Below are 16,698 nucleotides of genomic sequence, written 5' to 3'. Positions count from 1 at the left end.
CAACTACATATTAGGCATCCTAAAATTCAATAACGTTTTGTAATTTATTATACTTATTAATGTTTCTGTTTCCTAAATACCTAATACCTGTTTTCAATTAACTTAAATAGGATTATGAATGCCATAAGATTAGTTAATAATATAGTGCGAATACAAATTATGAATTAATAATAATAATATATAAACGATTTATATTATTGTATAGAAGTAAGAATACGACTTATAGAAATGCTAAGAGATTCGAATATATTATCACAATATAGTAACTCAAGTGCGACTGTGCGATCCAACTAAGAATAGGAACGATTCAGTGACATTTATTGACGTAGTAGTTAGTACTAGACTCCGCCCGCGGCTTCGCCCGCGTTTTCAAAGGAAAACCCGCATAGTTCCCGTTCCCGTGGGATTTCCGGGATAAAACCTATCCTATGTGTTAATCCATGTTACCCTCTATATGTGTGCTAAATTTCATTGTAATCGGTTCAGTAGTTTTTACGTGAAAGAGTAACGAACATCCATGGTGTTTATTCAAATGTATAAATAATAACAATCAGACGTTTGTATTTAAATTTGATGTAGGAGTCAGACAAAATAAAATAAACCGATATTAAAATGTAAAAAATATTATAAGTAATTCGCATTTTTAACATGACACTTCTTAGTTGGATCGTATCCCATAGAATTTAGAAATTAGAACCAATCAAGTATGATTTCTATCTTCATGAATATGATAGACTTGTTGTTATATAATTATTGTTGCTATATTATATTAGCATCAATTACCTTGAGACAAGTGTTAATAAATATATAATGAAACTTGCATCTAAATTTTTACAGAGCGAAGGCAAATGAAAAGTAATAGAAATTGGACAATTTTTTTAATTTAATGAAATATGATCTCATTTTATTTCTATAAATAAAAAAAAAAGAGACCATTTTGTCTAAATTGAAAAATCGTATATTAACTCAGGCCCCGGAACCACAGACACAATAGAAAATCTATTGTTTCGTGGACCGATCGGACCACTTGGGGCTCACTGGGATATATATAAGCAATTTTACACAAAAATACACATATAGAATATGGTTTTCTGATGTATTCAATGTAAAAAAAAATATATTAGTTTTAAGTATGAAATAAAAGTCAATTTTTATAATAAATGTTTTATTTTATTGCCTTAAAAGTCCAGCCATTTTAGGTTTCAACTGCGGAAAATTTTCTAGTAAGCTGAATTTTTGTGTACCTGAAAGCCTTGTAATGAAGATGTATAGAATTGACATTGAAATCGTGCAGGCTAAATAATTTATAAACTATATATTGCTAAGAGGTATATATCATAAACAATAGTAAATATAAACATTGTTTGTAGTAAAGTTATCTAGAAAATTTGTCTACAACACAGTCTTTATTACTGTACTGTGTTTAAAAAATTCAGCTTGCTATGAATTTACTGGTGGGAGTTTAACATGCCTAAAATGACTGGACTACAGAACTATTCTTATTTATTTAGAGAAATAACTTGCAGTCATAAAATTTTCAATAAATAATTTTTAGAGTGCGACTTTACGAGTATTTGGGTGGAATGTAATAGAACATTCTTACAATCGTTATAAAATTTGCTTTTTGATAGAAATCCACCTTTTTTCTTAAATTAAAATTTATTTATTAAACTTTTAGTAAAAAGCTTATATCGTAATAATACGCACTCGTAATACATAAAAAATATAATATGAAATTGAAAACACATTGAAAACAATCCTTGACATACCAGTTTGTTACCATATTGCAGGCTTTAAGCCCATTTTATATTACAGAATATCCTTGAAAATAGCTGCTTATTGATTATCAAGTCTTGGAAAGGAAGACTTCAGGATATTAAATAATGGGTGGAAACTAAAGAATTCAATGTATTAAAAACTAATTACAGATGCATAAATAAATATTATAAACGTTTATATACAATTTGAATAATAAAAGAAATTACATTTTATTAAAGAAATATTTCTTTTCACTTACACATAAATAATTCAGTAAGTTATCGAGCATACAAATGTAATATGCCTAAATTGATTTACAAAAATGTAATAAGATATAGTGAATAAATATTTAAATAGACTGTTACCACAATCAAATTAACTCTATTCATAAATGTCCAGAGAAACAAGAATAACTTATTTTAAAGACTTATAACTAAGACGAGCTGTATATTTATACATACAAATTTACTGTATTTCTTTTAGGGCCGATTTTTCAATCCTTAGTTAAAACTTATTCATCGAATATCGTATTAAACAACCATTTTAAAAATGTGTTAGTTGCCCACTTTTTGACAGTTTTTAGGTGACATCTGTATATTATTGAAAAATCGGCCCTTAGTGTAAGTAAACATACATATCATGTTGTATGGCATATCTACATCACAAATTAATTAGTTTGTTTATTGGCTCCCGTTGTTAATAACTAATAATCTACCAATTTGACTCTCCGACTAGATCCTTCAGTTTCATCGTCCCTCCGTCCGTCATCTTGTCTCCCGTCCCTGTATGCACCTCTATGTGGTCTACTATTGTACCTGTCTCTACGTGGTCTACTATTGTAACTATAGTGGTCATCTCGGTCATCGTTCTCTTGGTACCTACGTTTCGCTGGATCTATCTCTTGGTACTTACGTTTGGCCGGATCAATCTCTTGGTACCTACGATTGGCCGGATCTATCTCTTGGTACCTACGTTTGGTCGGATCAATCTCTTGGTACCTACGTTTGGTCGGATCAATCTCTTGGTACTTCTGTCTGTATGGGGATAACTCGTCAGACTCCCAGACTTGTATTCGTTTCTCCGGGGACCTACTGCGAGTTTTGCTGCGCTCTTCACGGCGTTTCGGTGGTGAATTTCTGTCAAAATGCACTTATTATTAGGAAGTTTTTGATAAAAATATATTAAAAACTAGTGGTCCGCCCCGGCTTCGCCCGTGGTACATATTTCGCAATAAAAATTAGCCTGTGTCCTTTCTCGGGTATCAAAATATCTCCATACGAAATTTCATGCAAATTGGTTCAGTAGTTTAGGCGTGATTGAGTAACAGACAGACAGACAGCGTTACTTTCGCATTTATAATATTATGTAGTATGGATTAGTAACGCAGTCTTCTGTTTTGGGACAATGGATGTACAGTACACGCCAAAATTTATAGACGCTCTGAACCTAGCCGCATGCAAAATTTCTTAACGACGGCTAAATTCATTACATTTATTATATGATTAATGGAGGGAAAAATTGTGTTAACCCCACAAAAATACCTATTCTATGCATGTATATTGTACTAGTGCCAAAATAAAGTAATTATTTTGAAAATCATTTACACAGCAAGGATAACGGTTAACTTAATTTCAATATACTAAAATTATTTCTGTTATCTATACTAATTTTATAAAGCTGAAGAGTTTGTTTGTTTGTTTGTTAGAACGCGCTAATCTCAGGAACTACTGGTCCGATTTCAAAAATTATTTCAGTGTTAGATAGCCCATTTATCGAGGAAGGCTATAGGCTATATATCATCACGCTAACACCAGCAGGAGCGAAGAAATGCGGGTGAAACCGCGGGGCGCAGCTAGTAAATAATATACCGTGGCGAAGGGGCACTTTTGCTTGAATCCGAATCGCTATCGCTCGACCGGCGGTTCTGCTGATGCCGCATTTCACGTTGTCTGGAAAACAATACAATATAATCTATTATAATTACTGATAATACATACTATATACATATTAAATATCATTGTCGAATTATTTCTGTAGTAACAATGTATAATTTTAATTATGCACTTTTATTATAAATTCTGAAAGCTATGAAGATGAGTTAACTATTACCACAGAATACATAATAGTAGCTAAACGCTACAGAACGGACACTCTCCGCCTCCCGCCAAAATTAAACTTACCTCACCCCGCACGATCAGACATAAAATGGTCCATATTTTTCTACAGGGATGATACGCAACGAAGATTGACAACATTAATCAAATTGACTTAAAGTTATTTTATTATTTTGGATTTGTGATTATCGTTTTTCGTAGAAAATTGTTAGATATTGTGCTGTTTACGGATGTATTTCATCAGAAAAACGCGAATTTTTTTTTACGCTAGTCAAAAATGTGCCAACCATAAAGCGTTAACACACACATTTGCAGTCTCTACAGTGTGACTGTTAAAACGATAATTTTGTATGGAGTGTCCGGGGTGTCCTCTACGTAAAATTAGTTAAAAACTTATACAATTTATATTTTATGTAAATAAATAAAGAAGAAAAATTACCTTCGCCGCAATTTAATGGCTAATTCTCTCATCTCTTCGTCACGTCGTTCTTGCCGGCGAATCTCACGCTCCATACGTTCCGCTTCCGCACGCTTGTCTGCGCGCACTAAAATCAATGATTGAATGAATTATGAATAAATAAATAAATAAATATTATAGGACATTATTACATAAATCGACCTAGTCCCACAGTAAGCTCAATTAAGGCTTGTGTTGTGGGTGCTAGGCGACAATAAATATAATATTATAAATACATATATAGATAACACCCAGACCCAAGAACAAATAATTGAGTTCATCACACAAATATTTGCCCTGACCGGGGATCGAACACGGGACCGTCGCCTCAGTAGGCAGTTACTTTACCACTGCGCCAACCGCGTCGTCAATGAATGAATGAATAATGAATAAGAATGAATTTAACGAAACCAGGAGTTATAGTGCAATAGTTTGTGAAATGATAAATGGTTATACTATGAAAAGTGTGATAACATCACTCACACACAAACTCTTCATGGAATATATTTTTATAATATAATGGAACAGTTGCTTTTTTCTATCTATTTTTACTTGGCTTGAATTTACTGAGATATTCATATTGGTGCCAGATAAAGTATAATTTTTAATGTAATACAAAAATGATGTCGTATTTTACTCGATTTTCTATTTGGACTCACATTGCCTTGCAAGTTGAGCTTGCATTTTTCTTTTAAGCCGTTCCTTCATCGTGAGTCCTTCACGCGTAGTTCCCTGAAAAATGTAAAATGTGAATTAATCATACAGTATATACCATTATGCTAAGTTGAAAAAACATAGAACATGAATTTATAAATAACTTGTGTTAGTTTTGATAAATAATATAATAGTTAAGCATTTCATAATAAATAATAATTCATTGTTTTTCATTGATGAGGAGTGTCTATAGTTCCTAGAATAAAATGAATGTTCTTCCTTGTAGGTTAATTTATGTCGTTTTACGGTTAATCATGGTTAATATATTAATTAATTTTATCCATATAATTACATTAATTTTAAATTATTGTGTCTAAAAAGTATGTGTATGTATATCTATATTTTTGACTCAATAATTTTAAGACCATAATTAACGTTAAGATCTAGTGTTTGTTATTCAATTAAAACGCATCTTTTCTTAACTTGCAATAAAACATGTGGTTTATGCATTTCTTATGTTCTATATTAATATTAATACTTTAAGTTGTGTCTTAAAAATAATTAACATCATAATTGATAAATTAAAAAGATATCACAGCGACACGCATTTCATTCAAATATCACAACTGATATACAATCGCCAATAAGTCAATTTACACATTAAATTTACCTGTTGCAATAAAATCATGAAGTTAATATACAGGGTGTCCCACTGTTGGTATACTAAGCTCAAAGGAGGTTATAGTTTTGCATACGCTGAGTATTTAAAAATACTTATAAAATTCCAGACGCATTTTTTTTTCAAATGGATGAATTCTTAAAACTCTATGTGTACACCCATAACAAGCGAGCCGCCCAACTTTGCCACCAGCACGTGAGCTATCGTTTAAGATTATGTTTTCATAGATAAAATGCTCACATTATCGAAGCGGTATATGCCGGCTGCGTGAAGCTAGAGAAGAAAACATGGATTTTAAGGAAAGAAAGTTGTATTTTTTATGTGATCAGTGTATGCAAAACTACTTGTTCCTTCGCGCTTAGTATACCAATAGTGGGACACCCTGTATATTTCCTCAAATACGTAGTAAGGTAACGTCATACGGCTGAATCTACAAAACTGAAATGTCTAAAGTAAGCATACAAATAAACTGATTCTTACTGACTTTGGAGCTGGATCCAGTTAATCGTAACTGATTCTGGTTTGTCTTTGATTTAGTGCCAACCGACGATCTGAAATTGAAAATGTTATATATTACTGACTTGTTAAAACAAATATTTAAATACTGTATATGTAATTCTGGTACATAAGTTAATAGTAACATCGCTACCAATTACCATCAAAATTCGTTTACAGGTTTTTTCCGCGAAAAAGTAACAAACATTTTGATGTCACATGCAAAACAAACATCGATACTAACTTTCGCGTTTATATAAGTAGGAAGTAGGATTGTCAATGTTGCGATTTAAACGAATTGATATAATGATATCAACACACAGAAAATCATATTTTCAAATATATTTTGGTCAACAGTAATTAAATAAAGCAATTAAGTTAATAAACAGGCTCTGCTTAATTTTGTTATAATTAATCTGCCCTTTAATAACAACATAATAATATGCTAGCTGGAGAAGAATGAATTTGATTCACGTGAACATATGGAAAGTAGATAAGAAAAAAATTAAAATGAATATTAAAAATCAATAAACTGTAGAATCTATACTTATATTATAAAACTGTAGAATTTGCGGTTTGTGTTGGATAGTCCATTATTATCTAGGAAAGCTATAGAAAATATTAAATTGCCTTCAGTCGATAGAAGTGGAGCAGAAAGGAAAAATGTTGCAAAAATGTACCTTTTGAGAGCAGACGACGTTGGTCATTGCAATTGTCAGCTAGTACTTTATAAACTAAAAATTAAAAAATTACTACAAAATATACTAACTTGTACTTGACATTTTCAGTATCACTGGACTCGGAGTCAAGGGACAGTTCGCTGGAAGACTTGTCTTCTTTACGCCGCCCGTAGTAACGCGGGACTGCCTTCTGTTTACTCTTTTCACCGCTGTAATTTGTATTAAAATAATAAATAACGACTTTTTTTATCGTTAATGTAGTATAAATTATGAAACATTGGTATTATGATGTATAAAACCTGTGTAAGAAAATAGAGAATCTGCGCTTGTTAGTCCATGAAGTTGAAATAGTTGCAGTTGCATATTCGTAAATGATCAACAATAATAAATAGTATTTGGTAGTCTTTATACTGTTTAATATCGTATTATATTTGTGTTGAGCATCTTATAAATAATAAAAGAGCAACTATGGAGTTTCTTGCCGGTTCTTCTCCATAGATACTGCTTTCCGAATCGGTGGTAATTGTTAAATATATGTATTGACGATTCGAAAGTGCTTCCAAAAGAAGTCTAATTGTATAAATAAATGTTTGAGATTTGAGTATAGTTAATAGAGTTCTCCGTTACGATTAATTAAATTTGAAGTAAAGAAAATTTTCACAAGGAACAAGTTTGTTTTGGTGCACATTGCTTCCTTCAATAAAAGCGACGTCATCAGTTGAAACTGCACTAGCTCACCTTAAAAATAAAAACAATATACCATCTTACCTCTCAAACGACATCGATCTCGACCTGTTACGTTTTGCATAGCCAGAACCGTAACTGTGGAAAGTAAATTTATTTATTAAAACAATTTTTTACAAATGAAAAATTAACGTCAGACATCATTTTTATTACTACATAGCAGTAAAAATATACACTGACTCCATTCACTCCCATACAACATATGCAATGAAGGTTGAACTATTTGTATATCCCTTTCCCATAGATTAACTAACTATCCCTTATACATATAATACATCAAATTATCGTTTCACATAACCACAATAATAAATACAGCCATAATCACACAATAAGTAAAATGTACAAACTTTGAATTGCTCCTCGACCGTCGCCTATAACTACGCGGCTTCGACCTCGAACGGGAGCGGCGATAGGACGAAGATTTGGACCGGGATCGGGATCCCGACCTTGACCGTGACCGTGACGACCGTGAACGTGACCGTGACCGTGACTTCGAGCGTGACCGTGACTTCGACCGTGAATTAGAGCGTGACCGTGAAATGGAACGGGACCTCGACCTCGAGTCCTGCTGCCTTGGTCCCATTGGAACGTCGCTATCCTGTGACCTTGACCTGTGGAGCGTTACCTTGTTAACTAGGCTATGGTATTGGGTCATGGAATTGGGTTACCGAAATATAGAGGTCAGGTTAGATCTATTAATGTTGAGGACACGACAAATATATGAACATGGTTTTGTTACAACGCCATCTAGTTGAAAATTCATAAAGCTACTGAACTGTATACTTTTTACGGCGAGAAAAAAAATGATGGAAACTTAATACTTTAACGTAAGACCATTTAAATCATATTAACCTAAATTAACTGGTGCAATGAATGATTCATAACGTTAATCACTATGAACTAAGTCATTACATGTACATTGTACATATATCTAAATTTGTGTGAACATAGTATTTTTAATCCATAATTATTAATATTACATTAAGCTCAGATTAGAAAATAACATATTGCATATCACAATTTTTAAATACCTTGATTTACCCTTGCGTACGACTTCTGAATACAGAAGATTTTTCTTTAAATTTTTCTTCAGTTTTTCTGAATATAGCGGCTTTGGAAGTGGTGCTGGGAAAAAGAAAAGCATAATCATATTTCTCAAACAACAAAGTTTAGTTTGTTTCCTCAAGAATCCATACTAATATTATAAATGCGAAAGTAACTCTGTCTGTCTGTCTGTTACTCAATCACGCCTAACTACTGAACCTACTGAACCTATTTGCATGAAATTTGGTATAGACATATTTTGATACCCGAGAAAGGACATAGGCTACTTTTTACCCTGGGACATAGGATAGGTTTTATCCCGGAAATCCCACGGGAACGGGAACTATGCGAGTTTTTCTTTGACTGCGCTGCGGGTGGAAAGCTAGTATTCCATATTTACACACAATATTCATAATATTTTGCAAAAAAAGCTCACGCAAATTATACTTACGAGGCCTTTCTTCATCCTCGGGGCCAAAAGATGTGATAAACTCTATGTTCTCGACTTCAGGAGATGGTGAACGAGATACTGATGGTCCAGGTGATTCAGTTTCTGTGTTTGTTTTGATACTAGGTGCTGCATAGCTTGGTGGACTTGTTGGTATCGTTGGCAGTCTTTTATCGCTACGAAAATTAATAATTATTTCTAAATAATAAAAAATAATTAATAATTACATATTTTAATAGAGATTTTTTTCAATATCTTTGTTTAAAACGAGTTAACTTAATTACTTTAATGTTATTATTTTTAGTTTAAAAGCCATTTCTTTGAATTGTTTGCAGCGATATGGATTTTTATTGCTGAGAATTATTGTTTAACTTAACCTTTACATAAAAACTCAAAAAAACCCAGACCAAATAAATAAAATAAAAAATTAAACGCTAAATGCGAAGATAAAGTGGCATTTTCAAGAAAAAAATTAAAATTGCAATAACTCTTCAACGGCTAACTTTTGGATATGGTACATAATAAGATCAAATCAGTTTTTTTTTACCCCTACCGCTCTTAACAGGAATAGGTCGACTTAACCTGTTACCCTGTATAGATAGAAAATAATATGTTGTTCATATAAATTCAATTTTAGTGGTTCTGAATAAAAGATAAATAAATATTCTTTCCACTTTCTAATGTGACCATCGTTGGTATTTTGATGGTTTTAAAATGGAAGTTCGATTTGATTATTATGTTATTGTTTATTGACATTTTAGATGTTTTTAATTTGCTAGCTCTAACAGTAAAAATTAAACAAGGTTATCCTTTTATCTATGTTATACCATATTGCAAAATGACAAATGTTAAAGAGCATTATTATATACAAATTCAATACTAACCGATGCGCGCGTCTCTCCCTCCGACTTTTTCTGCCCGAGAACAAAGCCTTTTCCTTTTCTTCACGTAACAATTGTTTCTGATGTTCAGCGTCATCCGCGTCCCCAGTTAAGAACGAGAACAGATCGCACCCCGTCATACCAAAGTGTGGCCCCACTGCGTTCAACTCGTGAGCCTGCTCAGTTTATCATTCCGTTAATTATAGTATACATTTACATACATAAAAAAATTCTACTACTTTTATGTCTGCGTCATCTATAATAAGTTAAAACGACTGAAATCAATTATGTAAATAAAAATTTTTTTAAATATTTAGAAAAATTCATGAGCATTCATAGAACTCAGAAGACTTCTGACAATTTAGCTTTCGCTAATTCCATCTTTTTAAAATATTCAAGCCAACTACAAAACTGCTTTCATTTGATTTAATAATTTCAAAATTGTTTATGAATATAGGATTGATATTAACTTACCTACCTTGATAAAATGATTTGTAATTATACTATTATCAGGCAAGGGTTAATTTGCAGTCAGTTAAATGTCGTCATAATTGCTCCACACATTAATGAAGACCAAGATTTTAATATAGAATGCTAAATGCATGTTGTAATTTTTCAAGTATTTGAAACTTATTCAAAATAAAAAGACCCATTTAGCTGTAGTTGCCTAAAGTCACTTGTTTCCAAAAATTTTTTTAAACTTAAAATAATCAGCCATTCCCAGAAAATTTTACAGAATTAATAGGTATACACACAGATAACACGGTAAAGACTCAAGGTAGAACAATAATCTATGTTACTTTACTAATTTTCATAAATCTTATCCCATAATTTAACAAATATCCTACTCAAAAAAACTTTTAAGAGTTCAGTTCCTGTAAATATTTAGTACTGTAAAAACTTTAAACAATATATTATCTTTTTTTATTTCCACCTTTTAATAATCTAAAATATTAAACCTGAATGAAACTAACCTGAGATGCCTCCATCTTATTAACATCAATGCTAAGATCAACGTCAATGATCTCCAAGTCTGATTCATCATCAGAATCCTTATTTTCTGCTTTGTTATCATCGGGGCCTGTAATTTATTACTCTGTGCAATAAGTTATACCCAATGCGTTTACACTAACTCATATATACCCAAAAATATGTCCGTGACAGTGCAGATTGAGAGATTTTTTATTTAAAATGTTGAAGCTACCATTAGAGGAAGATGGTTGTGCCCCTGGATCATTATAATTGTATCCAATGGCTACACCTGTCCCCTTTTTCTCATTTAATTTCTCTTTTTGCATCTCTTTCTCTTCTATGGTTATGCCAAACTGCTCTTCAATGGCTAGTTGTTGGAGAAACTTGTCTTCACCTAAAAGTTTAGTAAATAAAAATATATAATGTAAACAATAAACTATAAACCACAAATTTATATCTCATTCAAACTCTTGATTATGAAGATTATAAAAGTAAATTCTAAACACAGGAGCACTACTTATTCCCTTTATTTTTAAAGAGAAGCTTGTGAAGTGACACAGTATCATCAAGAGACATATCAATATATAAATTATATACAGCCATATCATTATTGATTCATGTAATACTTACTTATACCAAGAAAAGTGTTTTGAGCAAGAATTCTGTATCGCTCATAGTTACATTGTCTCTCTTCTTGGCTAAGATCTTCAGGTTTGACGTCAGGTGTTTTAATATCTGGTATGTGATCAAGATGCGCCCGCACATCGAATCTATCTATCATATTATTTGAATCACCTTGCCATGGCATCCTGAAATTACACTTTTTCATTAACTTTTATAGGGTTTCGAATGGCAATTTACATTCATGTCATTTTATAGTCATGCAAGATTTTAAAAATATTAAAGAATACCCATCCATTAATAATAAATGAATAAAACTCACATAATAGCTGGACCTTCACCAGCAGCTGCCACAGCTGGATCAAGATGTATTTTACAGGGCCTTCCATGTAGCTGCAGAAATTGTGTCGGGTCGGCTTTCTGAAAAATCACGACAAGGATTATTATTACCTTGTAGAATTATGACGACGTGATCGAATTAATGCATAGAACACCTACAATTTTCTCATAGAAATCTTTTCGACGCTCAGCTCTGCGACGATAATCAACTATAAGTCCGCGGATTAACCGCTCCTGTCTTCGAGCTTCATGCCACATATTGTAAGATGAATATGACCTATTTAATTAAAAAAAGCAAAGAATAAAAGGCAACACGTAATTAAGTGTAAATAATGAACACTACAAATCGCTTTTGTGGTTACTCATCGTCCATGTTGGATTTTTTGCGATGTTTCAAAATGTAAACTGACAATTTAATGTCACGAGCAAAGCACCGACGACCACAGAGCAAGTAATATTGCCGACGACAGAGTAAGTAAAACATGGCACCATCCATATGTAGTGCTAATATTTCTTTATTTTATTTTTCATTTAATTAATTAAAAGGAGTAAAAAAGGATGGTAATCTTTGAAGATGGCTACCGGCTACGTGCAACTACTATTAACTAAGAGCTAGAGTGTCAGAAATCACGTATACATTAAATTGAATGGGTTGTAGTTGTACTTGTTCTCTGTAATCAGTTCTTACAACTGCACAGTTCTTAAAATGTATTCGTAATAATACACTCAATATACGAAATAATATTTATTCAAGGAAATTTGGAGGATATCACTTACTACTTTAATAATTTTAGTTAAAATCAAAAGGATATTTTAATCGACAATAAACTTAACTACCTACAAAAAAAAGGATATATTAAAATAGATGGTTTAGAAATTAAAGACTTTTTAACGGATTTTAAACGCGATTTATTCATTCTATTATTTTCCCGACGTTTCGAACACTTTACAGCGAGCGTTTAAAATCCGTTAAAAAGTCTTTAATTTCTAAATGTATAACACTCGCGTAAAATCAAACATCAGAAAATACTATAGGTAGATGGTTTTTTAAAAAAATTTTATTAGTTCACTGTATACAAGTATAATTCATTGTAATCTTCTACATCGAAAAATATTTCATTTTCAATTTGATTTGGTTTACAAATATTCAACCAACCAATCATATCTTCATATATATCAAGACTGTTTAAAGTATCAGCCATACTTCTGTTTGCTATTAAATAGCTTCCTTTCTTAATATGTTTTTTGAAGAAATACCACATCTCTTTATGTTTTTCAATGTCCACAAAAAAGTCTAAAACATTTATGATAATGATATTAGAGCATTCAACTATATCATTTCTCTCCATAATATCAGAATGCACAACTTTTATTCTGTTGGCATCCATAGAGTATTTCTTAATAACATTTTCTTGAATTTCACACAATTCTTTGTTCATTTCAACTCCCACAATAGTAGAGGCATTTGAGAAGTAATAAGCCTGAAAAATTAAATATAAGTAATAATGTTTTTTATTTAATTTATATCAAATTCCCTATAAACCAGAAGCAAAATAGAAAGCTATAATTTTTTTTTAATAACTACTTACACCATACAGTACTGCACCTAATCTAGAGCCAACATCTAGAATTTTTTTGTCTTCCAGGTCCTTTGGCAAGAGTACCTTAAATATATATTGTAAAGCTTGTCTTGACATTGAGTGGGAGATGAAAATTAATTCCTGTGAAGAAATAACAAAAATTAAAAATATTACACAGCTCAACAAAAAAACAATTTTTTTTTGTTGCCCTGGATATTTCTACAGATTTATATAATTCAAGTACCCAGTTTGCGAATGTAATCATTAAAAATATTCAATTGGCTCTAGTTTTTTTTTAATTTGGATTTCCATATATTAAATTTTCTTACGGCCCTTCAGAATACGGCTTAATAACAAGTGTTTATTTTTTGGTGAATTATGTTTTCTGCACATTTATTCGCTCAGACATAACCCTATTCTATAAAACTGGCTGTAGAATATCAGAATAATAAATGATTTCTGTAAAAAAATCATTTTTATGAACAACAATGTCCGGTTTGTATTGAGTTGAAGAAACCCAGTAGCACTTAGTCAGCAAAGTGGATAGGTATACGAAATTCCCTTGATGTTTTTATTAATAGAATTGGACAAAACAAATTAATTAGGAAAAATTAATAAATATGAGAATTTAGGCCTTTGAGGGAATCTAGAAGTATAAGAAGAATACCTTACGGCCCTACAGGACGGGCGTGTCGAAAATTGATAAAAGATGGAAATTTAACAAAATTTTATAACTGATGCGGAATGTAAATTATGGAGAGATATAAGTATTGATAAATTTAAGGTAAATTTAAAATAAAGAAATTGCACAATAGTTGTTAAAAAACTTCATTATTTTATGAGCATAAAGCTACACTTTCCCCACAGTCTTCTGGATAGATATCCAGTAAATCTGCGAAATTTCTGTGAGAAACAGGAAGAACGCATCGAAAAAGAAGCAAAAATTATGGAATAAAGGTACCAGGGTATATGGTATCGTCACATGATGGCAGATTCCTGATGGTCCATAACAAAAGTATTGTTCCAAAATTAACTAAGAAGAGAAGCTTATAAAATCTATTTCCTTGTACTATTTCATAAGTTTTAATGATTTTTCTCTATTTTTATATCCATTTGAATTAATTAAATACTAAAACAAAATAATTAGTAAAACTTTGTAATAAATAAATGATGTTAAACAAATATACCTTCTATTTCATGCTGCGTTTTAGAGTCTATAATAAGAAAATTAGGATTAAAAAAAAAACTAGAGCCAATCTACCAAAACCATTAATAGTTTAATATATAATATGCATTAAATTATTCAAAACCACTTTCACATCCAGGGCAACAAAATCATTGTTGACCAGTGTTATCATTCATTTATTTACACGACTTTATTTCAAAACAAATTATAAAAAAAAATGATAGAATATTATACAGTGGTATACTAACAACTATATTATGGATGATAATCTGAATTAAATAAATTATTATGTTAAAATATAAACCTTAATTTTCCTAGAATTGCATTGTGAGCAATAAAATCTTGTTAATTTCTCTGCTTTCACAAGTTCATCAACCTGTTTATCGTCATAAAGGAACTCATCTACATGGCATGTGTTTTCCTTGGTACAATCAGCTTGATCACCTACAGTTGGTGGCTCTATTTTCTCTGTGGTCATTTCAGCCTCAAAGGGAACAATTTTCTTTAATGTGTTAGCAATTTTTATTAATTGTTTCTCTGATCTTTGAAGGTTCCTCTTTTGTTCTAAATCTGAAATGTCACAAGGATGGATAATTTTAATTATTTTTTACACCTGTTTTAAATTAAAAGATATAAATATAATTGTAAAGGTAATATTAAACATTTCCACAGCCATTCCTTTCCCATTTTTTCTCTAGACCTGTCACAATATTCCCAATCATATAAGCATGGGTATGGTAAGGTGCATTGGGGTAATTCCGGCCACGGGGTAAATACATATATGTTAAATTAATACGTAACTATCGATAGATTAAGCAAATATGTATGCTAATAATATCAAACCTAGTAGAACTCCAATTATCCGAACTCCGACTATCCGAATCGCCGATTATCTGAATCACAAAGAATTGTCAAAAAAAGTCTAAGTGCGCTATTATTCTTCCCCTAACAAGAATATGGAGAGGATGATGATAATAAAGATGCGCTGTCACTAGAGGAAATAAGAAAAATGATTGCAAAAATATTTTAAACATGCGAAAATTTCATGTTTCTTTCATTAAATTCAATAAAAAAAATAGTGCAATATCAAAACGTAGCTTTTATTCTCTCCAATGGCAATTTTTTTTTAATCCGATTATCCGAATATTTGATTATCCGAATGGGTCCCGGTCCCCATTAATTCGGATAATTGGAGTTCTACTGTATCTTCATTCTTTCCTTTCAAGGTACTTATAATAAAGCAATGCTCTAAAGTGGTATTCACAATTTTCTGAATTTACCCCTCATCCAAAATTCCCCCAATGCACTATATTTTGACACAAGAGATTGATAGGTGACTATATGTGTCAATCAAATGGATATAAATTTTTTTTTTCATAATATTATTTTCTAATGGCATTAAAATAAAGAAAAACCACTTCTGTATTCTTCTATGAAGTAAAATGTAATGAATGTAATAATTTTGTGATAGGTTACCCTTTCGGTAAGATTGAGACGTTATCCATTCTTCAATATTTTGCACCTCATGGTCATCTAGCTCCGAAATTAGATCTAAAATTCGACACTTTACACTCAAAACACTTTCTTCACCCATTATTATGTTCTCAAGTTTGATTTACAGCACGCTATATTTAATGCCTTTTTTAGATTTAAGATGTCTTTTGTAGGTTTTAGAGTCTAACAAATATTTAAATATTCAATAAAAATAAGCAATATGTAAACGAATAATATTTTTAAGGTTATGTTATTCTGTGATGTTATTGAACCACTGAACGGCATTGGTCATTGACATTTGACACCACCGATTGACACCAATTGACATTTGACACTTGACAAATGACAAATGACAATATCAATTTTAATAATAATCGGATACATGTTCATACGCACCCTATGACTGATTTATTATAACGATGTAAATTTCTCGTTAAATAGTATGTGGTGAGAATTCTGGAAGGAGGATCAGAAATTTAAAGGAAAATAGTATGGAAATATTCAAGAGGATTTACAGTGAAGACTTTGGTATAAGCCTTGGTATGATGAGCT

At 31.4% G+C, this 16,698-nt stretch overlaps 2 protein-coding genes across 3 annotated transcripts in view; both read right to left on the bottom strand.

Annotated features, from left to right (window-relative positions):
- LOC149487132 (uncharacterized) overlaps positions 1-12,289 on the bottom strand; it is a 45,319-nt gene extending 33,030 nt beyond the window's left edge. Inside the window, exons 1-16 of one of the 2 annotated variants that reach the window (XR_016315882.1) lie at positions 12,046-12,289; positions 11,870-11,967; positions 11,557-11,735; positions 11,159-11,320; positions 10,929-11,035; positions 9,958-10,130; positions 9,077-9,249; positions 8,613-8,706; positions 7,929-8,192; positions 7,606-7,659; positions 6,927-7,046; positions 6,147-6,213; positions 4,989-5,061; positions 4,312-4,417; positions 3,627-3,707; positions 2,393-2,894 (exon numbers count right to left, since the gene is read on the bottom strand). Coding sequence is in view for 1 of the 2 variants with exons in the window: in XM_089697397.1 (XP_089553523.1) it covers positions 2,462-2,894; positions 3,627-3,707; positions 4,312-4,417; positions 4,989-5,061; positions 6,147-6,213; positions 6,927-7,046; positions 7,606-7,659; positions 7,929-8,192; positions 8,613-8,706; positions 9,077-9,249; positions 9,958-10,130; positions 10,929-11,035; positions 11,159-11,320; positions 11,557-11,735; positions 11,870-11,967; positions 12,046-12,144 (2,283 nt within the window). In the remaining variant the exon portion in view is untranslated. Of the gene's footprint in view, positions 1-1,154; positions 2,895-3,626; positions 3,708-4,311; positions 4,418-4,988; positions 5,062-6,146; positions 6,214-6,926; positions 7,047-7,605; positions 7,660-7,928; positions 8,193-8,612; positions 8,707-9,076; positions 9,250-9,957; positions 10,131-10,928; positions 11,036-11,158; positions 11,321-11,556; positions 11,736-11,869; positions 11,968-12,045 lie in introns of those variants that run through there. The other variant, XM_089697397.1, reaches the window with a different exon arrangement.
- A 637-nt stretch (positions 12,290-12,926) lies between these two features.
- On the bottom strand, positions 12,927-16,437 carry LOC149487131 (uncharacterized). Its single transcript, XM_089697402.1, has 4 exons — positions 16,129-16,437; positions 14,957-15,222; positions 13,476-13,607; positions 12,927-13,367 (listed from the first exon to the last, which is right to left on the bottom strand). The coding sequence occupies exons 1-4, from the start codon at positions 16,244-16,246 to the stop codon at positions 12,948-12,950; spliced, it is 936 nt and encodes a 311-aa protein (XP_089553528.1). The 5' UTR covers positions 16,247-16,437; the 3' UTR covers positions 12,927-12,947.
- Positions 16,438-16,698: the final 261 nt, after the last annotated feature.

This window comes from Colias philodice, chromosome 7 (genome assembly GCF_061535455.1).
Source record: "Colias philodice isolate Cphi_HAF_F1 chromosome 7, ilColPhil1 Martin Lab GWU primary, whole genome shotgun sequence".
Taxonomy (NCBI): domain Eukaryota; kingdom Metazoa; phylum Arthropoda; class Insecta; order Lepidoptera; family Pieridae; genus Colias; species Colias philodice.
The sequence above is the reverse complement of the archived record's forward strand: the minus strand, read 5'-3'. Positions and strand labels throughout refer to the sequence as shown.